This window comes from Uranotaenia lowii, chromosome 2 (genome assembly GCF_029784155.1).
Source record: "Uranotaenia lowii strain MFRU-FL chromosome 2, ASM2978415v1, whole genome shotgun sequence".
Lineage (NCBI taxonomy): Eukaryota > Metazoa > Arthropoda > Insecta > Diptera > Culicidae > Uranotaenia > Uranotaenia lowii.
In genome coordinates, this window is record NC_073692.1 from 4,917,016 (window position 1) to 4,942,406 (window position 25,391).

Sequence of the window (25,391 nt, forward strand, 5' to 3'; positions counted from 1 at the left end):
AATTGTATAATTCAGACTATTTATCTTCATCTTATTTCCTACACCTTTGTCTCCGGATAGTTTCAAGTGTAATATTACCGGATAGGTACTTAAGAAATGAGATCACTTCAGGCTTAATCCTAGCAAATAACAATCTTTGTGAAATAATTATCAAACTATATTTCTCATTGTGAACGTGATGTGGGAGTAATTTTCTACGGATTTTCCATCGCAAAATGAATCACCCGATTTTTTTTTCGCAACCCAGATAAGGAATGTTGGGTCGAACTAGTGAGTCGTTTATTGATGCAATTCAATTTTATTTCAAGTTTTGATGAAGTTTAAACATATTTCATTAATCAAGAAGTTTTTTTTTATTATTGTAAATTCGCTGCCAGGGTGTCGCATTCGCCGTTGCTGAGTTTCGCCAGTCCGATTGATCTGCCCTTGGTTGATGCTGCGGCGCACTTCAAAACGCATTCGTTGCTGTAGGTCTCCATGTCGGTTCCACAAACGGGCATGTAGTTCCGGGGACAGGGGCAGCTGGCTATAGCTCCTCCGCTAAGGACCAAAACGGCCACCAAAATTGTCCAATATTTCATGATGCTTTTTTACCGGTTTTGTTTTCGCACAAGTTCCCCTGCTGTACTGAACGAATCGAATGGAAGCGACAATAATATGTATGACTTATCGATCGTAAGCGCTTGGCTGTTATCGGGTTTTATTGATAAGGCACACACGATTCATAGCAAATCTAGAAGAGGCCCGCTGGAAATTTCTAATCTCAAGTGTGACATACGTTTGGTTGGTACACGTAGACGGTTAAAGTTAGAAGAGGTTCGTCATCACATCGCTATGAGCTTTAGTCTTAACTTCATACATATGGCTGATCGTCCATATTTTCCAAATACGAAATATGAATACTTAATTCACCGAACCATAAGGAATGTTTCACTTGATCACAAAAATGAAGGAGTATAAAACGAAATAATCAAAACATATTTTTATTCCATTCGCGTCCAGTTTAGAATTCCGAATTTTCACAGGAACCTCCGCGCGCTTTTTGCAGCCTAATCTTGATCCCGGTCGGAGTGGCGATGGCACAGTTGAGGACACAATCGTTCGAGTAGGTTACATTATCACTTCCGCAGACCGGTTGATATAGCAATGGGCAGGCGCACGTTGCCATTTCGGCGTAGATGTCTTCGGTCGTTCCGGCCTCGGTTAGCTCGACCAGATACAGTCCGGTCACCAGCAAAGCGAGACCAATGAAAGCAATCGAACGTAATTGGGCCATTATTGTGCTTCCGAAAAAGGTGCTAACGATTTGAATGTTTCTCTGCTACTGGATCGGATTGATGGAAAACGGTTCCTCTGCGGGGTCAAGATAAGATAAACAGTTTCCCTTTTTTTTAAAGATAAGAAAGATGAAATTTTCGGATTTTTGTTTATCAATGGAAACTCCAATGAACCAGACAATTTCACCATTAACGGTATTTAGTATCAGAAATAACTAAAACACACCACCGACAAGCTGGAAGAGTTAAATTTTAAACTATTGCATCTGAGAAAGATTGGGAACATTTCTTATAGCAACAGTGATTTCTCGATAGTCCTCGAAAGAGCCAAACATCTTCGAAAGACTTCCATCTGGCATCCAGGAAATCTTCATATTCAGGGTCCTGAATATCAGGATTCCAGGATGGTTTAGATATAAGGGGTTAGGCCGGAACAAATATCAATTTCTTGTTTTGTCCCCCTCTCCTTCGAAATTTCCAAAAACCCCGAAGTGGGTGTAGTGAATAGAAATAATAAATGAATATAATATAGTTTGATGTATTTTATGTAAATTTTGAAAAATTTATCAAATATTCGAAAGATTTCAAGAGCAAAAAACAGATTGTGGGAGATGGGAGTTTTATCACCTTTTGTTTTATTGATTTTATTGAATTTTTCGATAAAAAAATATTAGGTTTTTGCAATAATATAGTATGCAATTGCACGCAAGATTTCGTGCAATTTATTCAAATTTTGGTTTTGCTTTTTTTTTACCCCTCCCCCCCCCCCCCCCCCCTCCCTCACGATGTTCCAAACCCGAGAGACAAAAGAAAGATTTTAAATTTGTTCAGGCCTTATTCTAAACGAGTTATTTTTAATCAATAGCCTGCAGCCTGGTACATTTTTTAGTATGAAATAATTCAAAAAATGCATTCAGTTTTTGCTTAATGATGTTTGGCCAACGTTTAAATTTTTAATATAGATAAACAACGCCTTAGGCCGATGACATAGTGAGTGCGATGCGATGCGAATTGGCGGAAAATTTACGGACGCAGCCTACGCGAACTCGAGCGGCGGAACAAATTGACATCTGCTTCGCCGCGTTGACTATGTCAGGTTTAAGCGATTCACATACATTTTCATCAAATGTGGTTCACCGCATTGAATCGCATTCACCGCATCGCATCGCATCGTATTCACTATGTCATCGGCCTTACACAATTTTCAGAGCACCCAAGGAATATTAAACATGCGGTCTCTAGTGGTGAGTAGTAGAACCGACAGTCATGGCTGCGTGCTTTGGAATTGATCAGTTTTTTTAATAGTTAGGTATTAGAATGGTTCGTTAAAATGCTCAATCTGAATTATCAAGAGATTATTTTGAAGGAACAAAACAAATTGCAAACTATTCAAGGTTTGCAGTATACTACCAACGACTACCACTGACCAACAACTATGGCCCGGTTTATGGAACCGAGTGCCTGACGTGACAAATACATACATTGCATCTTACAAAATTTCTTCTCGGAAGTGTATAAAGAATTTTTGAACAGTTGAAGAATTTGGTTGGAATGAATAGAAATGAACTTAATAAGACTAAAAAAAAGTTTTAATAATGATAATTCTTATGAAAAAAAGTTCGTTACTTGCCGGAGGTCGGTGATTCAATCAGACCAATTTGACATTTGAGCGTTTTTCTGTTATCCACGACTTCCACCCCTAGAATTATATTAGATTAATGGTCCCGCGCCGATCCTCCGGTGCATAGGGCCGTGGTAAAAGACCTCCACTGTTGACGATCCGGAGCCAGCGTCTTCATCTGGTCCTAGACGCCTAGAATTCGTTCAGTTTTATTTCGGCATTGCAATTCGATGCCTTAAAGTTTGTGTCTGGGCTAGATGACACTGAAAAAAATTAGCGAATTACACGGTTGCCAGCTTCCATGAAAAGTTTGCTTGCAGTACAAAAAGTTATACGCATTGACTAAATCATTGCAGTACTTCAAATCAAGAAAGTTCAAGTTATTTTTAACGAAAAAAGAGTTATTTCTTCTTATTTGTCTCGAGAATTCTTTTATGTTTTCTGATTAACTAAAATTTATTAAACTTATGCGACTCGATAGAATTTTCGATCAAATTAAAAATGGACGATTTTTTAATAGAGGTTTTAGCTTGATTTGTTGGTCTATGATTAATAATCAAAGGTTCGTGATTCTTATTTCGAAATTTACTGCTGTTAATTTAAAAAAATGTGAGATTGTGTCAATAAATCAGTACAACTGGCAACGCTTTCCGCTGAATCTTTTGACATTTGCTGAATGTCGGTCGTTTTCAGTTTGACAGCAAAAGTGGCAGCGTAAAATTCCCCAAAACTCTTTAATCTTGTATTCGTGTCATCGTTGCATATTAACATTTTTTGTGTGGAGAAACGTTGTCTCCTCGGAACACTGGAATACGGTATAGAAAAATTTACAGATTCCATCGGTCTGCTCGTTCCGGTCGTCGGAATTCGTGTGACTATGTGTAGTAAACCCACGGGGCGACGTTTTGCGTCCAATTCCGGCTGAGGATTTACCCAATCGAGTAAGTACGCTTTGGAAATATGTTATCCATACGGGGTTTTTCTTGTTTGCCACCGTGGACTCTCCCAAGTTTTTACAGCTTCTCGGAATTTCCGCCGGATAGCTGAAGGATTGCTGATGAGTTCTGTCTAGTGTTGATGGTGAACTTTCTTTCCTGGAATTGTTCCAACTGATAAGCGTTCCGCTATAATCTTGCAGGCGAGAAACGAAAATCTCAGTCCCATCTTTCCTTTGCACAAGTGGAAAGTGGCCAGCAGGAGAAGGGAATAATAGCATATGCAGTTAGGTGTATGTATACTTTGGACTTTTCTCGCATAATGTGGCCAAGAAGCTGGAAGTTGTATCCGTCAATTATTTCGTAAAAAGTACAATAAGTCTCAGGACATAGTGTAGGCGGAACAGGCTACGATGCATTTAGTCTGATCTTACATCCGTCGTGTGGGTGGTGGGTGGTTGGGTGAAATGTCTATGACATTTACCAGTAGCATCCAGCCAACCAATAAAAAAGCGACCCGAATCGTGTGATGGGAATAGTGCCACGACAAAAAATGAATAGTATTCCAGCCTAAGTAAGACAAAACAATAGTCTTCTTCTTGGATGATACTGCAAAGTACTCGTTTTGCATACCATCGATTTGTATTTTGTTTTTAATAGAAAAGTATGATGCAAATTCTTTTCATTGCAATCGCATACAAAATAATGCGCATTCCAAGAAATCAACTTCATTATCAGTGCAACAACAATATCAACAAGCCAGTATTATTGTGATTTAGAATTGATATTCTCTTCCGAGAAATCAAATTCCGTTCTATGCATCCAATTGGCAATAGAGGTAGTGAAGAAAAAAGATAAAAAAATATTAGATCATCAACAATCAGAGCCACCGCAAGAGTGGGGAATTTTTCAACCACTAGAAAGCAATGTTGAAATGTTAGTTTTTCTATTTCCAACCTTTGCACTCGACAATCTCCGTCAGTCAATTTTTGCTTCTTCAACTAAATCATATAAACAATCATGCATGACAACGAAGCTTCTGTATTTGAAACACTTTTGCGAAACATGATGTGGTAAAGAAGGGTGCAGACTATCAGCTATCGAACGTCTCGATGATGATTTCCTTCCTAGATGACTTTAAACCCGATCTATGGAGGCTATCAGATGATTTTTTATTTTTAGCTATGCGTAGAAGGACGAAATTATGACTAGGTAACCGCAATAAAATGTCCAGCATGTGCTAGCATCTATCATGTAGTCCTGGCATTTCTTCTGATTTTTCCTTTTGAAACATTCGTGATCGTCTCTCAATAATAAACATTATAAACAACGATGCAAGGATAGACGTTCGGGAATGATTGAGGGAGCGACGTTCAAAATGTATCACCAAGTATGTCGATCACCGTCGATTAGCCACGTGACGAATAGCAACGGTAGCCTCCGATGGGGCATGGTGTATTTTCATGTACCAAGTTAGTGTTGATTTTCAACATATATTCAAAGGGTACTTTTACCACGTGCGTATCACACACAGCACTCGGGGGTATCAGTATTCTAGCTAGAAACAAATCCTGATTGCTTTTTTAGCGATTTTCCGAACATTGGTACGCGGGTCCTCCTCGAGCAATATCCATGTATCGTGCGCGTAGAGAACAACCGGTCTAATAAGCGTCATATATAGGTTACACTTCGTGTGAGGGCTGACTCTTCTAGACCGCAGTTGTTTGTGGAGTCCATAGTAGGCACGACTTCCGCTGATAACTTGCCGTCGGATCTCACGGCTGGTGAAATTGTCTGTGGTCACCAGTGAGCCGCGATAGACAAGATCTTCGACTACATCCAGCTCGTTGCCGTCGATCGTGACCTTATTTTATCAATCCTTCCTGCTTCGTGTATATCAATGTCATCGGCAAAGCAGATAGGTTGACTGGATCTGTTGAAAATCTTGCCCCGTATTTCATCCACCGCTCGTCGAATAACACCTTCTACCGCCACCCGAAATCCGTACACAGCACTAAGTTTTATCCATCGTCGCCTTGATCAGTCTGGTCAGTTTTCCGGAAAAGCGGATCTCGTCCATGATTTTCCATAGCTGGTCACGGTAAATGCGGCTTTGAGTGCTCTGACACTAGATGAGTGATCATTCGTTAGAGAAAAAATTTCTCTTGGCTCTCTCAGCAGCAGGTGATAAAATGCTCATTTAAAATCTCCTCACAATTCTTAGGAGCGAAAAAGTTCACTGTCTCCTTTTGGGCAAGATGAGCAAAATGAAGCCTGGAATAGATGATGCATAGGGACTTGGTATTTTTGGAGGATTTCCCGTAATGTGAAGATCTGGTCCGGCGTAGACAGTCTCTTCATGAAGCCGGCCTGGTGACTTCCCACGAATCTGTTTGCTTGTGTTTTGGGCGCATCTTCACCATCACCAGATAATGGTCTGACTCGATGCTGGCGCCTCGACAGGATCTGACGTCGATAATGTCCGAGAAGTGCCGGCTGTCTATCAAAAAACGGCCTCAGACTAATAGCCGCCTCCAAACAAATGGCCGTACGTAATACCTTTTTTCAGCACCGCCTCTCACAGAAGTACACCTGGAGATCACCGTACCAAACGCAATCACAGATTGACCACGTTTTGATAGACAGCCGGAATCTTTATTAGGATTGACCAAGTAAAAACATCTAATTTTGGTGGACGGGCTTGAGTAACAAAAGTCTGAAAAAAGATTATAGGACGGGTAAAACGGACACATAGGGCCCTATTAGGATATATTGACAGTTTTACACGAACACCACCTTAACAGGAGGCCTCAGCCCTAACCTCAAACCATGGGAGAACAAAATCGATTTTTGAGAAGGGCGCACGATAAACGCGATTTTGCGGTACTAATATCGACAAATTCGCCGTGTGGAAAAGCTGCACACAGATGCTCGTGTTTTGATTTTTTGGGTGTTCAGGGCTGCCAAGTGCATTGATATTTGGAAAATGATTATATTTTTTTAATTGCATTTTTATTGAAAAACGTTTTCATGAGTACTGAGAATTTGCAAATTTCCCGTAGATTTTTATTAGAATATAAAATTAAACGCAACATTTATCTGAACTGAATAACAACTGTCTGTATCGCACACTTAAACGATGTAGCGAATTATGTGAAAATATTATAAATAATCAGAGCATGCAGGCTATTATTATCATAGTCAAAATAGATGTGGCTTTCATTAATTTCCTTTTTTTCTGTAACAGTGAATGATTTTGCATTCCTTTAGAAGTTAGAAACAACTCTTTTTAATTTACCGAGTAGTACATGAAAATATATTTCAGATGTTTTAAATTCACCTTGAAAATTCATTAGCGAAATATGGCTTATCTTCATCTATTTAGGGGCCGTTCACATACCACGTGGACAACTTAGGGGGAGGGGGGGTGTATGGAAATATCCACGCTTGTCCACGGAGAGGGGGGTAGGGGTTTAGGTCATGTCCACGTGGACATACTTACTGTATGAATCTTAAAATTACAAAGCTTTCCAGTTTAAGTTTAAACAATTAAAAACAACTTGAAAGCAAGTAATAAATATGATAATTAAGAAATTCAAAAATTTGAAAATTATTTCATATCAAGTAATGCTATTTCTTTTTTTTTTAATCACCCATTCCAATAACAAATACGCAGAAAGTAGTGTTTTCTAACTGTCAAATGAGTTTTTGAAAAAAAAAATCAAATCTGTCCACGTGGACATCTGGGGAGGGGGGTTGGGGTTTGCCAAATGTCCACGCTTGTCCACGGAGCGGGAGAGGGGTGTCAAAAATCTCATTTTTCTGTCCACGTGGTATCTGAACGGCCCCTTAGAGACGCCCCGTAATGAATTCAAACGTTTTGCTGTTGATTGTTATAAAATTTAATCAATTCAGAAATATTATAATTAGTTTTAAACAAGCAAATACTGATTTTAGTAACGCACCTAGCATCACTGGTGAGGCCGTCAGCTCATCAAAGTTTGAGGTTATGGCTGAGGCCAATTTTTCGCCAATACTATCGTCCGTATATACCCTTATTACATAAGTCGAGTCACGAGTCATTTTACTCGATTGACCCATTTTGGCATTATAGTAGTCGAATCGAGTCAAACTTCAGTCGAGTTGCTCGACTGAGTCGACTGCTTGAAAGTTCGTGACTCAGCTGTCACGATTAAGCGAGCCAAGTTTGTTTTGATCTGGTCCTGCAGCAGAGGTGCCAGGTGTCCTGATTTATCAGGATTTGTCCTGATTTTCGAGAGACCGCAAATTCTAAAACTTTCAGTTATTCGGTGAAATCGTTCGCAAAAATCCATAATAAATGAAATGTGCAAAATGAACGTCGTCTCCCAATGCATGAACAAAATTGAACTGACTGAGAAAACTGCATGCCTCGTGGATTTCACGGTACCGTTTCCTGAGAGCTGCATCGAATTCGACAAAATGCTTTAATTAGCTAATGGTAAATAATTTTAGTCTTTTGTTTTGATTTTCGTTCGATTTCCATATTTCATTTATTGTAGACCCCTGGGCAGTGGTCAGATGGGGTTGAAATAATCGAAATCGAGAGCTGATCCTCGGCAAGAACCTATATCGGAGAATGCTGGCAGCAGCACCCCGAATGTGGGGCACGCAGCACGCAACAGCAGGACCTTTCCGGGAGAGTGCTAGCAGCAGCCAAATAATATTCCCAATAATGTGTGGTTTGAAAAGAACGTAACAACTGAATCCTTCCGGGAGAGTACTAGCAGAGTTTGGCCTGTAATTAATTAATAATCTCCCGAACAACTCAACTTTATTACTACAACCTGTAAAAAGCAGTAAAACACACGCACACAATCTTGTGAAATTTTAAATAAAAACACTTATTTTCATTTCCCAATCTATAATAGCATTGATGCATGGTATGGTTAAGTTTTATTGAGGAATATTTTCCATCTTTCTAATTTAACGATTAATTCGAAAGCATAGGAAGTTGTCTTTGTTTCAAAGGGATTAATTTTAGCTTTGTACAGCCACAAAAACAATTTCTGTTCAAAAAATTAATGGAAGGTTTGTGTATAAGAATATTACCATTTATTGTAACTTATCATAAGCAAAAATAAATAATTTGATACAATTAATAAAATAAGTAAAACAATCTCCATCGTTTATGGAATTTTTCTAGGTCATGACTTTGATATCACAATATCAGGCCTCTCGAAAATCAGGACAGATCCTGAATGATCAGGACACCTGACACCCCTGCTGATATTTGACATGAGGAAATATTTCAAGCGGTTTGAAAAATGTCAACATGACAGTCGCACGCTCCTTGTTTTAAACTCAAAATTAAGTACTTTTGGTTCAAAACAGCACTCACTGAACCTCGAAAATACCCAAACTTGAGAACTTTCCCCGCCAACCCGAATGAAACTCCCTCCCTACAGGTTTGGCTATTGGTGGCATAGCACAAAGTTAAGCTCTTAAAGGAGAACTCATCCCCCAAAATCTGATACCACAATAAAATGGAAATCAAAATAAAAAAAAATATCGCCAGGTTTAGGAATCACACCCATATCTGCAATAGCTTTGCGATTACCATCTCAGGAACCGCTCGACCACCGGAGAGTTGTTGAGAGAGGAAGCTACCCAGCAAACATTTTTGTAGGTATATTTCTCAACAAACTTTGCTATACGTTTCATATACATTATAAAATCATCTTATATAACTTGAAAAAACAGCATTTACGTACTAAAGTGGAGGCAATATACATATATATTTTTAACTTCTGGCTTAAGCGATAAGAGTTCTAAAAATTGGACGATATACAACACCTTTTACCGTATATCCTGACAGTATGAGAAAGAGCGCAAGTTTTGCTCTCAATGCATGCAAACCGTTGCCAGCGACAATATTTGCTGCTTCTCTCATTGGCCAGTTTATCCAAATAGACCCTCCGATTTTTAGAAATCTGGTTGCACTGCTTATCGCAAAGAGAACAACAAGGTTGTTTTCTCATTTGAATCCTGCACGTTGGAGACAAATTTGCAAACATGGCGGACTTTTGTCATATACGAGTCGGTAGGCTTTAACTAACCATTTTTACGATCATTTACTTGGTTTGGTAGGAATTACGATTCGCATTAACATTGTTAACGAGTTGAGCTGACATTTCTAATGCGATGTTATGTTTGCTGGGTACATCTTCGTATATGTGAGACTTTCTGCGAACGAAGCGGGAGTAAAAGTTATCCCCCAAAAAAAACAGTTCTTCGCTTTGAACTTACCCCCCAAACCTAAATCTGCCACGATGGAGGTAACAGAATCAGATGCGCTTACAACAAAAACCCCCCAAAAAAACAGTTCTTCGCTTGAAGGACAAGTTTGGCTTATTGGCAAGCTGTGATTTTTTCACAAACTTAAGTTGTCAATCTTGAACTTAGGTTTGGCGGGTGGCAGTTCTCAAGTTTGGGTATTTTCGATTTTCAGTGCTTCAGTCGCAGCCATCAACTTTGAGTAAGACTGAGCAAACGCAAAAACTAAGTTCTGACTGGCATACTTAAACCTAAGTTCGAAAGCGAGTTCCATTTTTTGAACTTTCTTTATGCCTTTATTCGTAGCTACCCAAAATGCAGTTCTCGCAGCCGAACTCGCTAAGTGCTTTCAGTTCAACACACGCGAGGAGGGTTCAATTTTTAGTTCATTAGATCGATCTCAGTTTTGCTCCTTCGCCGAAGGAAAAATGGGATTAGTTTGAGTTCGCAGTTCGAACTTCCTTTTGAACCATCGCAAGGAGGAAAAAAGGAACTCAACTTTAGTTCATACAATCGAACTATGATTTGACCACGGTCAAACAGCACTTCAGTGGCAGCCCTCAGCTTTGAGTTTGATTGGGCTGACAAGCATACTCAAAACTAAGTTCAAAAGCGAGTACCATTTTTTGAACCGTTTTTTATGCCCTTGTTCGTAGCTACCTGAAATGCGGCTCGGCAAAAATGGCACGAATGGGATTAGTTTTGAGTTCGCAGTTCGAACTCCATTTTGAACAATCGCGAGGAGGAAAAAGGGTACTTAACTTTAAGTTCATAGAATCGAACTATGTTTTGAACCTCGGTCGTACTTAATTTTGAGTTTAAAAAAAGGAGCGTGCGCCATTCGAGCAGTTTCACTCGAATACCATAATACGACATTTTGCTCGACTCGTCAGTGACTGGAGTCGAGTGGAGTTGCTCGACTCGTTTTATGTAATAGGCCCCATAAGTTTCTCCAGATATTTAAAAATTTCCGTTGATTTGATCCTTCATATTGTTGAAACCCATGATTCGGCTATTCGCGTATTGACGATCGCTGGAGAAACTAGCAATCGCTAGAATATAGTGTAGCAATGTAAGGACCTTACTGAAGTAGTGAACTCTATTCCACCACTTAGTTTTCAACAGGTTATGGACCCAGATTCGTCTGGATATGGAAGAAAAGCTAGCCTGAGAGGGGTACTCTCAATACCTGCGGTTAGCAAGTGGGCAATCAAGAAGCGAACCAGCTGCCAAAGGACTATCGCAGAGATATCAGCCAGCGCCGAGACGAACCAGGGCAGAGACCCATTTCAGAGAAATGTCCCAGGCTAGCCAAAAGGTGTCACCAGAGGTGTGCGCTTGTCGTCTGCATGAAAATGCTGATCAAAGCACAGCGGGCCACCAGCACAGAAGAGGGCACGCGCACGATATGCTCCAGGCCGGAAGGCTAGTTTTGAGAGGGTTACTCTCCATGTCGTTACGAGCCATGCTGCGGTTAGCAGTATGAGTTCATTTTCGAAGGCCCGTTATCCGAAATCAGGAGTGGTCAGCGCAGAGGTCGAGTGATCCAGCTGGTGAATAAATCATGAGCGGAGCTTGGATGCAGCTTATCGCCAAGAGGGTTATTCTCGTGGTGTGGTGTTACGCTGCGGTCTGCACGCTTGAGCTCGCATCTGATACCACAATAAAATGGAAATCAAAATAAAAAAAAATATCGCCAGGTTTAGGAATCACACCCATATCTGCAATAGGCTTTGCGATTACCATCTCAGGAACCGCTCGACCACCGGAGAGTTGTTGAGAGAGGAAGCTACCCAGCAAACATTTTTGTAGGTATATTTCTCAACAAACTTTGCTATACGTTTCATATACATTATAAAATCATCTTATATAACTTGAAAAAACAGCATTTACGTACTAAAGTGGAGGCAATATACATATATATTTTTAACTTCTGGCTTAAGCGATAAGAGTTCTAAAAATTGGACGATATACAACACCTTTTACCGTATATCCTGACAGTATGAGAAAGAGCGCAAGTTTTGCTCTCAATGCATGCAAACCGTTGCCAGCGACAATATTTGCTGCTTCTCTCATTGGCCAGTTTATCCAAATAGACCCTCCGATTTTTAGAAATCTGGTTGCACTGCTTATCGCAAAGAGAACAACAAGGTTGTTTTCTCATTTGAATCCTGCACGTTGGAGACAAATTTGCAAACATGGCGGACTTTTGTCATATACGAGTCGGTAGGCTTTAACTAACCATTTTTACGATCATTTACTTGGTTTGGTAGGAATTACGATTCGCATTAACATTGTTAACGAGTTGAGCTGACATTTCTAATGCGATGTTATGTTTGCTGGGTACATCTTCGTATATGTGAGACTTTCTGCGAACGAAGCGGGAGTAAAAGTTATCCCCCAAAAAAAACAGTTCTTCGCTTTGAACTTACCCCCCAAACCTAAATCTGCCACGATGGAGGTAACAGAATCAGATGCGCTTACAACAAAAACCCCCCAAAAAAACAGTTCTTCGCTTGAAGGACAAGTTTGGCTTATTGGCAAGCTGTGATTTTTTCACAAACTTAAGTTGTCAATCTTGAACTTAGGTTTGGCGGGTGGCAGTTCTCAAGTTTGGGTATTTTCGATTTTCAGTGCTTCAGTCGCAGCCATCAACTTTGAGTAAGACTGAGCAAACGCAAAAACTAAGTTCTGACTGGCATACTTAAACCTAAGTTCGAAAGCGAGTTCCATTTTTTGAACTTTCTTTATGCCTTTATTCGTAGCTACCCAAAATGCAGTTCTCGCAGCCGAACTCGCTAAGTGCTTTCAGTTCAACACACGCGAGGAGGGTTCAATTTTTAGTTCATTAGATCGATCTCAGTTTTGCTCCTTCGCCGAAGGAAAAATGGGATTAGTTTGAGTTCGCAGTTCGAACTTCCTTTTGAACCATCGCAAGGAGGAAAAAAGGAACTCAACTTTAGTTCATACAATCGAACTATGATTTGACCACGGTCAAACAGCACTTCAGTGGCAGCCCTCAGCTTTGAGTTTGATTGGGCTGACAAGCATACTCAAAACTAAGTTCAAAAGCGAGTACCATTTTTTGAACCGTTTTTTATGCCCTTGTTCGTAGCTACCTGAAATGCGGCTCGGCAAAAATGGCACGAATGGGATTAGTTTTGAGTTCGCAGTTCGAACTCCATTTTGAACAATCGCGAGGAGGAAAAAGGGTACTTAACTTTAAGTTCATAGAATCGAACTATGTTTTGAACCTCGGTCGTACTTAATTTTGAGTTTAAAAAAAGGAGCGTGCGCCATTCGAGCAGTTTCACTCGAATACCATAATACGACATTTTGCTCGACTCGTCAGTGACTGGAGTCGAGTGGAGTTGCTCGACTCGTTTTATGTAATAGGCCCCATAAGTTTCTCCAGATATTTAAAAATTTCCGTTGATTTGATCCTTCATATTGTTGAAACCCATGATTCGGCTATTCGCGTATTGACGATCGCTGGAGAAACTAGCAATCGCTAGAATATAGTGTAGCAATGTAAGGACCTTACTGAAGTAGTGAACTCTATTCCACCACTTAGTTTTCAACAGGTTATGGACCCAGATTCGTCTGGATATGGAAGAAAAGCTAGCCTGAGAGGGGTACTCTCAATACCTGCGGTTAGCAAGTGGGCAATCAAGAAGCGAACCAGCTGCCAAAGGACTATCGCAGAGATATCAGCCAGCGCCGAGACGAACCAGGGCAGAGACCCATTTCAGAGAAATGTCCCAGGCTAGCCAAAAGGTGTCACCAGAGGTGTGCGCTTGTCGTCTGCATGAAAATGCTGATCAAAGCACAGCGGGCCACCAGCACAGAAGAGGGCACGCGCACGATATGCTCCAGGCCGGAAGGCTAGTTTTGAGAGGGTTACTCTCCATGTCGTTACGAGCCATGCTGCGGTTAGCAGTATGAGTTCATTTTCGAAGGCCCGTTATCCGAAATCAGGAGTGGTCAGCGCAGAGGTCGAGTGATCCAGCTGGTGAATAAATCATGAGCGGAGCTTGGATGCAGCTTATCGCCAAGAGGGTTATTCTCGTGGTGTGGTGTTACGCTGCGGTCTGCACGCTTGAGCTCGCATGGACCGGCGTTCTGGCACTTTGGGAAAGGTTGTTTAGGCGCCGACGGTCAGTTGCCAGCCTTAACTCATTGCTGACTCCAGAGCCAAGCTGGATGACAGTTATTGTTAAGGTTCGAGTTTGGGAGGAAACTTGCAATATGCAGTTTCGCTGCAGTTAGAATGCGTCTGTTGATTTCCGATAACTGGAAGAAATTGTTGGTGTAGCGGAAAAGCTCGACAAAGGACGATGCTGTTCAACATTCTCAATCTGCGAATTCAGGGAAGGTGTTGGAACCAACAATACGGAAATTCACCTAAACAACCTTAACTACCCATATGTACGAAAACAGCGATGAAAAAAACAATATCTGATTTTCTATTGCGATTCTAGGGTGTCCGACTTACCGACTTTCTTACACTCTTTAAAGTTTAAAAGTGTCATTTTGATGCTATATCTCCTGCGGCGTTCAGATACCGGTATTCCAGTAACAACTTACTATCTTCTTCAGTGAGCGTTTCCGAATGTTATTTTTAGACGACATGATAAAAAGCAGACCTTCCCAAGCAACATTTTAGGTTTTATAAACGGCTACATGATCAAGTTTTGGTTTTAAAAGAGGCCTGAAGAGTTTAATAAATCAAACAGTGCTACTTGGGCTTATACGTTGGATTTGGTGGCGCTGCCATTTTTCATACCGCTGACTGTTAAATACATAACTCTCTACGTATCTCTGGCAATCTCTCGGTTAAGTTGACTATAAATGAAACTAAAGACCCGTGAATTCCAGGCATAACTTCTAGCTTTGAAATCAGTCAATCATATTTAAATGGGTTTGTGTTTTAAATTATAAAATTGCAAAGCAATTCTCAACTTTACTAGTTATCGTTTAAAATTCTACACTGAACCACATTCAACAAAAATAAATCTATTATCGCTGGAGCTTTTATCTAATAAACAACACAGCACTTTAATGCTACTAGGTACTGATAACACTGAATTAAAAACCTATGTCGACGGCAAAATTACACCTAATTTGAGCAAATCACATTCAATCAATCTTGGTACGCTTCCTGGCCATTTCTCGCACTCAAAGCGAACCTCACGTTGTCAGCCCGAACAAAAGTGACGATGCATCGATGTGATTTCGTGTCATTGGGTCTCTCTATTGACGGTGATGATTTCTGTGCCGTTATCCATCGATTAGTATGACGTAATTGCTGTGATGATTTTTTTTTCACCTACATTTTAATCCTCATCTACCATAGCTCTGTGAATGATATCGTCGTCCAAGTGTCCCTATTGGCGGCAACCCAATTGTTGCAAAGGAAAATCTTTCTCCCTACCCCCCCCCCCCCCCTTCTTTTTTATTCCCTTCCGTGTGGAGGCGGTTTTTGGCAGATACATAGACTGCTATGCTGGGGACACCCAGGCACATTTTCCAGCCAGCCAACGACGACGACGGCCAGATCCAGAAAATCTGCGCCATTTCGAGCGAGTAAAAACTCCAGCAGTGGGCGGAAGTTGAATAGGACAACCAGATGAATCGCGATAATGATTTCACCATATGGAATAGACACCGGCCACGAGACATGGGCTTCCTGGTGTTTGAATTTTTGGTTCACTACTAACAGAAAAAGTAGATTGTTACGTCTCCTAACAGTCAGGAATTATTCACAACTCGCAATCGCACAATCACACTAGCCTTAATAGTGCAACATTGTAGCGAGTGCGAGTGAATAATAGGTCCGATATCTCTCTATTCATATGGCGTATTTGCGCATTCATTCATAAACCATCTGCTGAATGGCAAACAATGAGTGTAAGAAATAAAAAAAAAGCTACATCACGTACTTACATACTACTCTAGTGATTGGAGAGTTTGTGATATGGCTACCGGTTTTTACTGTATTTATTTATTTATCAGAAGGCCTGAGTTTGTAATAATCATGAATCAAAGAAGTAGTATGTGCAACAACATCATAAGTTTTTGCTGCAAGATGTTAACTTTCATTCGCTCAAAGTTTTACTTTCGATGTTGATTTACCCCGCTGCCAATGAGCGTGCCAATGACAATGACACAAGCAGTATGGAATGCGATCGTTTGTTATTATATTATGTTATTTAATTTGTTGAACGAATATTCTATCGGATCTAAGTATGGAATTTCTTCTTAAATTTGATGTTGTAGTTTGTGAACCTGTAGCCTTCTGGAAGAAGTTATCATTGGATTTTATTGTATCAAAAATTAAATTTCAGTTTAACAATCAACTCTAAAGATCCGCAGTTTGCGAAATAGCCCGAAATTTGATATGATACTTTCGAATTCGAGTCTCGGTTAAAGTATACAAAATATTGCAATATAGAAAACAACAAAACTCGATTCTATTGATTAGCTTGGCTAGAAATCTGTTGAAGAAGTAGCAATCCATGATATCCTTCCAACAATTCTGGTTTTTCCATAGCAACAGTGCTTAACACTAAACGCAGACTTCTCTTTTTAAACGAGAATGTGCATCCCATTATATTCTGGCCTGATTCTATCTATGGTGTTTTGTTATTGTCAGATAAATTCTAACAAAAAGTAACAGGTTTCTGGAAGAAAGTTATCAAAAGATGTTGCTACTATTGTTGGAAAAATGAATAACTAACAAATGCATAAACTGAGAACACGAAACTTATGAGTTGAAACGAAAAAACTAAAAAAACTGTTCAAAAATCGTAACTTTTCATATCGTTTCAAATATAAGGCTAGAAGAAAAATTCATATAAAAAACAATTCTTTTTTCTTCTGACACGCTTATAAAATTTCATATTCTTGCTCGATTTGTTTTTAGTTTTGAAATCATTATTTAAAGTAAATATGTTTGAGAAAAATCGAAAGAAACTTTTTTATAACGGAATTTCATAAGGAAATAGTATATAGGAAAATGTAAGATGTAACAAAACACTAGTCAAAAGTGTCTCCCAATTGAATCCTCCTACCCCATATACAACAAATATTTTTTTGCTAGGATGCAGAGGTGACCTCGGTCCTAAAGCACAACATTGTTCTTTCATCCTTTTCTCTATTTTCCATCCTATCTATTGACTACTAGGACGTGGCCGGCGCCGTTATTGATGTGAAAGAGAGAGCATCAGTTTTGTTCTTTGTGAATGTGCTGTCAATCCCAGATACCATTCTTTTGACCTCTGGACAAAATTGATGGCCTCGGTCAATCACGGAGTAGCAACCATTGGCGATGTGGAATTTGTTCTGCTGAGCCACGCCTGCAACGATGGAGCTCTAAATGCAGCTAAAACAATATATTTCTGTTAAGGCAATCATTTTATGACTAGAAAAAACATAGTATTGTAAACATATAAGTTCACGCATTTCGGGTTTTATAGTTCAGGTGGATGTGAGTAGTCAATCAAGCTAAGCTAAGCTAAGCAACAGTGCTTAACACTAAACGTACCGGAGGCGGTCAAATGACGGTTTTTGAACTTTGAATGATGATTACACCTTATATAAATTTTTTTTCGCAAATTTAACGACAGGACTATTTTTATTTTCAAAATGCAAGTATTTTTGCGTTTTCTAAGTGTTGTGGTTTTCGAATAACGCATGTGGTATACCTATTCATACCGCGAGCGGTCAAATGACGGTTTACACTGTTTTCGCTAAAACTTTCTTGTTTCTCAACCGATTTCTTTGAAGTTTATAGTTTTGAAAAGCCTATAATGTGACTCAAATATGTTTCTCAGACAATTTTCAGCTACAATCAATTATTTTAAAGTTACGTTAAGTCCAAGAATTTTTTTATGAAAAAACATGCTTCAGGAAAATTGCTATTAATCTGTACATCAGTGCTCAAAAAAAATTTCACTTAGTGCATAAGAAAGCTAAAGTTAGAAGCTTTATGTTGCACATACGGAAATTTTTATCAAATTTTTTTTAAGATCATGGCCACAAAAAATGTAAAAAAGTTGTGTAAAACTAGTACTTTTCAATAAATCAACCGGCAAAGCTGTTCCTGTTACAGTAGAAAAATTTCAAAAAATGAATTGGAAAGTTGACGTAATTTGTCACATTTTGGCATCTTTAGATTTTTTAAAATACGAAATACATAATTTATGACGAATTTTAAAAGGTAGCTGTTTTTCAAACATTTCATCAATTCGGATTTTTGATACAATTCCTACACCTAAATTCAGCTTTGCACTGGATTTTGAGTATGTTATCGTAAGGTTTAGGCAAAAAATTTATATGCAAAGAAAGAAAATTTCATACTGGTTCTAGTGACGTAACTACATTGGCGGTGCGATGCTTGACAAAAATATGATAAATAAAACAGTGAGGTAGTTTCTGAATTTTAAAAAGTCAGCACAAATTCTTGCTTGGCAGACGGACGCAGTGGGTGGTAATATCTCACAGCTATTTTGCACACGAAGACGGGTGAAAGGAAACGAAAAAATAAACGAGCATTCGCTCAAATTTTCTGGTTTTACTTTCAGAAATATATTTATTATATTTTTGTCAAGCATCGCACCGCCTATGTAGTTACGTCACTAGAACCGGTATGAAATTCTGTTTCTTTTGCATATAAATTTTTTGCCTAAACCTTACAATAACATACTCAAAATCCAGTGCAAAGCTTAATTTAGGTGTAGGAATTGTATCAAAAATCCGAATTGATGAAATGTTTGAAAAACAGCTACCTTTGAAAATTCGTCATAAATTATGTATTTCGTATTTTAAAAAATCTAAAGATGCCAAAATGTGACAAATTACGTCAACTTTCCAATTCATTTTTTGAAATTTTTCTACTGTAACAGGAACAGCTTTGGCGGTTGATTGATTGAAAAGTACGGGTTTTACACAACTTTTTTACATTTTTTGTGGCCATTATCTTAAAAAAAATTTGATAAAAATTTCCGTATGTGCAACATAAAGCTTCTAACTTCAGCTTTCTTATGCACTAAGTGAAATTGTTTTTGAGCACTGATGTACAGATTAATAGCAATTTTCCTGAAGCATGTTTTTTCATAAAAAATTTCTTGGACTTAACGTAACTTTAAAATAATTGATTGTAGCTGAAAATTGTCTGAGAAACATATTTGAGTCACATTATAGGCTTTTCAAAACTATAAACTTCAAAGAAATCGGTTGAGAAACAAGAAAGTTTTAGCGAAAACAGTGAAAACCGTCATTTGACCGCTCGCGGTATGAATAGGTATATACAAAGTGTCGGTATGTTTAGTGTTAAAAACCAACCTTGTTTATAATGAAAAACTTATCACTTAGTACCAGAACTCCGCTTAATAAAGACGTACTTTTATATTAGTCTGAAAGCCTTTTGAATTCTTGTTGTTCCTGTCCTTGCCCCAATTCTGCTATCTCAACAGATTATGGGCTCTTCAGGAAGAGAAGCAGTTTTACACGGAATACCGTTATTATGTGGTGGAAATGGATTCCACAATTGGAGCTTCCGGGTCAAGATGCATCTAGACGCATTGGGGTTGGCCCACACCTTGGCGCAGGATCCACCGGAAGTGGCAGCAGAAAGGACGAAATTTCGTGAAGCGGACAGGAAAGCAAAGTCAACGTTGATTAGTTTCCTTGGAGACGAATGCCTGGAAATAGTTCGTGATAAGGCAACTCGCAGAATCTATTTCGGAAGCAACTTGGTCGTTTGTAGATGAACGAAGGTGAATCCATGCGGTCCCATTTAGTGAAATTTGAAGACCTTGTTCGGCAGCTACGTTTGGCAGCAACGAATTTGTCAGACGCAGATGTTGTGGTGATTCTTTTCGGCACCCTGCCGGAATCATAGAACCCTTTGATCACAGCCTTGGAGAACCTGGATGACGATGAACTGAGCCTGGAACTCGTAAAGCAGCGTTTGCTAAGCGAGGAGATGAAGCAGCTGGATCGCCAGAGGGTTGTGCAAGATCAAGAACAATCAGCAGCGTTTCTTGGGGCTGTTTTCCTTAAAAAGTCACGAAGAGGTTCAACGGAAGATGTAATCGGTGCGGCAAGAAGGGACACAAGAGGGTCGATTGCCGTGTCAAGCTGGATGTGCAAGAAAGTGCTGTGTTTCAAGCTCGACTCTGGATCCAGTGAGCATCTAGTGAATGATAAATCAAGGCAAGGGCAAGGGCTGGAATTTCCGTTCTGTTCTCTGGCTCCAAAGCGACGTTGAAGAAGGATGGAATGACAGTTGCGGTCGCATATCTCAATGGTAATCTTTATGAACTGCGGATCAAGATAAATTCAGCTGGTATCCAAGTCAGAAGAGAGTGCATGATGGTCACCGTACCTATCGAACCAGAGGGGGATGAAACTGATGGTTTGAAACTAGTCACCGATGTTAAAGATTCGCCATGTGTGGTTGATAGTGAATTGCCCAATTCGCTTATTGCTTCCGAAGAATTCCCTGAGTCAGATGAATGTTCAACTGATGTTAGCAGCAACGGAGAGCCATCCGCGCTGCCGCCGCATCAAGAACACCACGAGCCCTTTAAGCAAGCGTCGGTGAGGCGTAGCGGTAAGGAGCGCTCGCTCCCAGGTAAGTCCTGGTTTATTCCGTTAATTTTGGTGCAGTTTCTGCTGGTCCTCTTTCTTTTGATTTTCCAGAAAATTTTCCGACCTTGGTGCCAAATTATACGATGCCGATGAAAGATGTGAGGAGCGATCCTAATTTCTTCGAAAACAATTACTCTTGGAACCTGACGATGTGGTCCAATGGTTTGAAGCTCTTGAGTGCGGAATGGATGTTTCGTCTTAATGGAGATGACCATGGCCTACCGTTGCTCTACGAGGCTCGATTAGCAGCGAAAAACTATCTACAACAACATGGGCAGGACTTCGATGAAACCCACCCCGCCGGAGCTCGGTTAGCAGCGATCCATGTGGTTTTCGTTGATGGAGTGACTTCAAGGAATGTTGAAAGAGACGGTTTACATGGAGGTTCCCGACAGTCAAAATCCCGTCAAGTGTGGCGTTTGGACCGGTCGTTGTATGCTGTTAATCATACATGAACGAGAGAGGGTGTTGAAGGAGTAGCAATCCATGATATCCTTCCAACAATTCTGGTTTTTCCATAGCAACAGTGCTTAGTAACCAACCTTGTTTATAATGATAAAATGGGTTTTTAATGGCCGTCCGACAACTGCATCGTTAAAAAAGCCTCGAATGACACAATGTTATCGCGACTCTAATATGTGTTGTGGGCCTACTTGGTTGAATAATTCTACTGAAACAAAATAATCGAAAAATTCCATTTCGAATTAAAGGAAACTTTCCGATTGCTTTGAAAAGAGCTTCAGTTGACGCGACTTTAATAGAAACAAGAAAACTGATGTTTGTAATTAAATAAATAGAAGTTGTTTACAGAAAGTGACCTCGAAAATGTTGCACAGTGTTATTAGTCGTCTATCGGATTCGTTCGAAAATGATTAAAACTAATCAAGTGACAACATTGTTCGCGGAATAATTGTTACCTCTTCGTCGTTTGCTGTCGCAGTCGCAGCCGTATGATAGTTATGGACAACCCAGATGCCAAAGGAACAAAAGTCATCTAATCATTCTTTCAAACAACCATATACGCAGCGTCGCCGATCACACGTTCAGTTAGGACTAGCACTGGTCTCTGAGGCTTGGCTGCGGACTACACATGAGTCCAGGTTCTTTCCTTCTTCTTCCGAAGGAGAGACACAAATGAGGAGCGGAGGAGCTAAAAGTCGCCGCGAACACTCCGGCACGCTGCTGCCCCGTAGCTTTGTAAAACTGTCCGCTGTTTATGACCGACCATGCCAAGTGCGCGACCAATGTCCATCAAATCAAAAGTACTACCTCTAGCCGATGAAAAGCCGGTCGTTCGGTCATCACCACCGGACCCTGGGTCCCGACGGCTGCCAATTGATATTATTGTATGTATGTAAGCTAGAAAGAGACTACATATCCCACCCCAACCCCGTCATCTACATATTCCCGGAGCTTCCGATCTCTTCTGACCCCGGGCATCGCCAGTTAGTTGCCGTCGAATCATTCATCCACGAGCGTGTTCCACATTCCAATTGCGTTTCAAATTGTGTGTTTTTGTTGCCGTTTGTTTGGCATGTAATGGTTCGCGCGATTAGATAAGGAAATAAAAGTACAAAAACTGGCAAAAAGTGAAAATTTAAATACGCAACAAACAATATTCGTTCGTTGGCCTGTGGGGATCAGAATTATGGAAGCCAATCCACAATTGGGTATCGCCTGAGATGGAACAGGAATGTGTGAGTTTAATGCCGAATTTTACTCGATATGCTTTTGGAATATCAGCAACATTGGTTACATATTGGTTGCATCCAGAGAATACATAATAATATGTTAATCTTACAAATAAACTGGATATGAGTTTAGTATATTGCCTTCGATTAAAGATTATGTCTGCATAGAAGGCAGTTTCTGGTGTCTTCAAACAATAATGTCATAAATGATTAGTACTGTTAAATGAAACATTCTATTCGTGATTTATCATATATCTCTCTTTAACTGAAATTCTCTGTAATAGAAAAATTCAAAGAGAAATATTCCAATGTTTTTCACTGGGAAGATTTCAGACTTAGTTAGTATCTAAAATAAAAAACTTAAAAAAGGTTCAAGAGTAAAATTCATTGTGCAAATGTGCCAACCTTCCAATAGTTTCAATGTGACACTATTGGAAGGTTGGCGGCTTGTAGCTTTATTCAGGTGTATCCAAATAAAAAATAAAATCTTCGGGGACCCTCAATCAATCCTTGAAATCTTTAATTTTGCATCATTACTTTTTTTATGAACGCGTCCTGAAAGCCCGGAAAAAAAATCCCTTATCAGACCTTGAGTGTCAATTAGACCTCGTAATGTAACTCAAATATGTTTCTCAGACATTATTCACCTAGAACACCTCAGTTTTCCGTTATTCAAAATCTAAAAAATCCGAAAAACATGCTTCGGAAAAAATACTGTAGATCAGCTTTGGAATGCTTAAAACATAAATTCACTTTGTGTCCAAGAAACCTGAAACTATATGTTGCACATTTTTTGTTTTTAATTTCTCAATATCATAACCACAAAAAAATGTATGAAAAGTGGTGTAAAAACCGTACTTTGCGATCTATGAATCGTCATAATTGTTTAAGTCACACCAGATTAATTTTGAAAAAAAGATTGAAAACTTGATGTAATTTAGCACATTTTTGCATTTTTAGGTTGCCAAAATCGAAACACAGATTTTTTGAGGAATTTTCAAAGGTAGTTGGTTTTTTAACTTTTTTTTGTCAATTTGCTTTTTTCAGATTTTTTTACACTAAAATACAAGTTTGCACAGGATTTTTAGTATATTAACCCAAGATTTCCGCAATATTCACCAGAAAGCCAATTTCATACCGATTCTAGTGGTGTAATTACATAAAGCTTGCATTTCGCTTATCTATTACAGAATCCAAGATCTGTTTCATACAAATGTAGCGATTTCTTCATACTTTTTAAAACAAGGGCTAAAATAACTCGTCACGGTTTCGAAGGAATTCTCGAATTTTATCTGTAACACGGCTGATTAGAAGGCGCACACCTTATTCGTCCATCGTTTTAGCTATTTTATTCCACCAGGTCTTCATCTGATTGATGTCATTGACAATCTTTCCCTTAGCCTTCAGTCTCCTTTTCAAGATTGCCCAGTGTTTCTCAATAGGGCGGAACTGGACCCCTTTCTCTGCATACCTTTCTTGAACGACATTGCTGTAATGACAGCTTGCCGGATTTGGCCAAAACATTGCGGGATGGTCGTAGGGTCGATGAATGACAAAATTCGTTTTTGGAGACACTCTTTTTGGTAAGTATAAAGTTCCGACGTCATTGACATATTTGTAACGAAAACTTTTGTTTTTTTTTGCTACAGTTGCAAATCCCCTGCCAAATAATAAATTTTCGTGCAAAAACAAATTTAAATCTAGCTGGAACATCCCCCCGAGCCTTGGCGAAGTAAAATTTTTGATCTAGGATTTTCCCAAAGTCAGTCTTGACATAGGTTTCATCGTCCACCAGAAGACACCCGTCGAACTTGGTCAGCACCTGGTACTACCAGGCTGGTAGTATTTTTGCCACCCGCCACCTGCAATTTCCGCTTTAGTACAACTGCGCGTTAGCCAATGCCGGCCCGGTTGGCCGGATTTATCCACTTTATTTGGTAAATAAAAAAAAACAAATTGTGTTGTGAAAATTTTGAAACTAATTTTTTGAACAAGTTTTAGGAAACATAATCCGGTTTTTTATCTTTTCGATTTTTGTTGAGTAATTTCTGGATTTTGACAAAATATTCAGGGTTTTTTGGTCGTCAATTTTGAAATCAGAAGCCCAGATTGTGCCAGGTTTTAATATAAAATTAATCGAAACAATTGACGATGTGCTCGGCTTAAATCCCGAGTCGACGGGTGGTGATAGAGAATCAACAGAGAGATCAATAGTAGGCAAATACCGCAAAGAACTCATGTGAGCAGGGTTGCCAACATTTTTTTTTTCAAAATTCAGGGACATGAGAAATAAAAAATAGGATATATGGAGTCACTGGACCAAAAGTTGAAAATTTAATATCTTTGAGCCACCGAAAGTGTTATGTTCAATTTTGTAGAGTTTCATGATTAATTTTATATCATTTGAGTTTGTTCCGAGCTGCCTCAGCAATTGATCAAGAAAACTCGTACTGGTTTTAAAAATATGAAACATGCCACATTTCCCTTAACAGAAAAATTAATCGAAAAATATTGAAAAAAGTTTTCAATCTTACCCCGGATTACGGTACAAATAAAACTGTTTCTAAAATAAGGTTCAAGATCAGAATTCACAGCATTTGTTTGAAATTACGTTTAGTCGGATAACAATTCATCAATACACGCAAATGCCAGAAAAGTATTTATTTATTTAAGTAAAACAAACGAAATGAAATTTATGAAAAAAAATTATCCCCCAAGGTTTTGATTAGTTGACACTTCGGTTTTTTTAGACTAGGCTAGTATGCACTCAAAAATATTGGAATCATGTCAAATTGTCCGCGTATGTTGGTAATAAATATTGCCCTATTTCATCATTTGGTTTCCACCGTGCCTATCTGAGTTGTACGTGGACCAACCGGTCAGAATATACTCAAAT

General features: G+C 39.3%; 2 protein-coding genes across 2 annotated transcripts in view; one reads left to right on the forward strand and one right to left on the reverse strand.

Annotated features, from left to right (window-relative positions):
• Nucleotides 1–967: 967 nt before the first annotated feature.
• On the reverse strand, nt 968–1,482 carry LOC129749128 (serine protease inhibitor Kazal-type 1-like). Its single transcript, XM_055744014.1, has one exon. It carries the CDS (start codon nt 1,274–1,276, stop codon nt 1,004–1,006), a length of 273 nt encoding a protein of 90 aa, XP_055599989.1. The 5' UTR covers nt 1,277–1,482; the 3' UTR covers nt 968–1,003.
• Nucleotides 1,483–3,664: 2,182 nt separating this feature from the next.
• The window catches only part of LOC129743698 (fibronectin type-III domain-containing protein 3A-like), a 104,223-nt gene continuing 82,496 nt past the window's right edge, over nt 3,665–25,391 (forward strand). The window contains exon 1 of the mRNA XM_055735804.1: nt 3,665–3,839. The gene's annotated coding sequence lies outside the window, so the exon portion shown is untranslated. The remainder of the gene's footprint in view (nt 3,840–25,391) is intronic.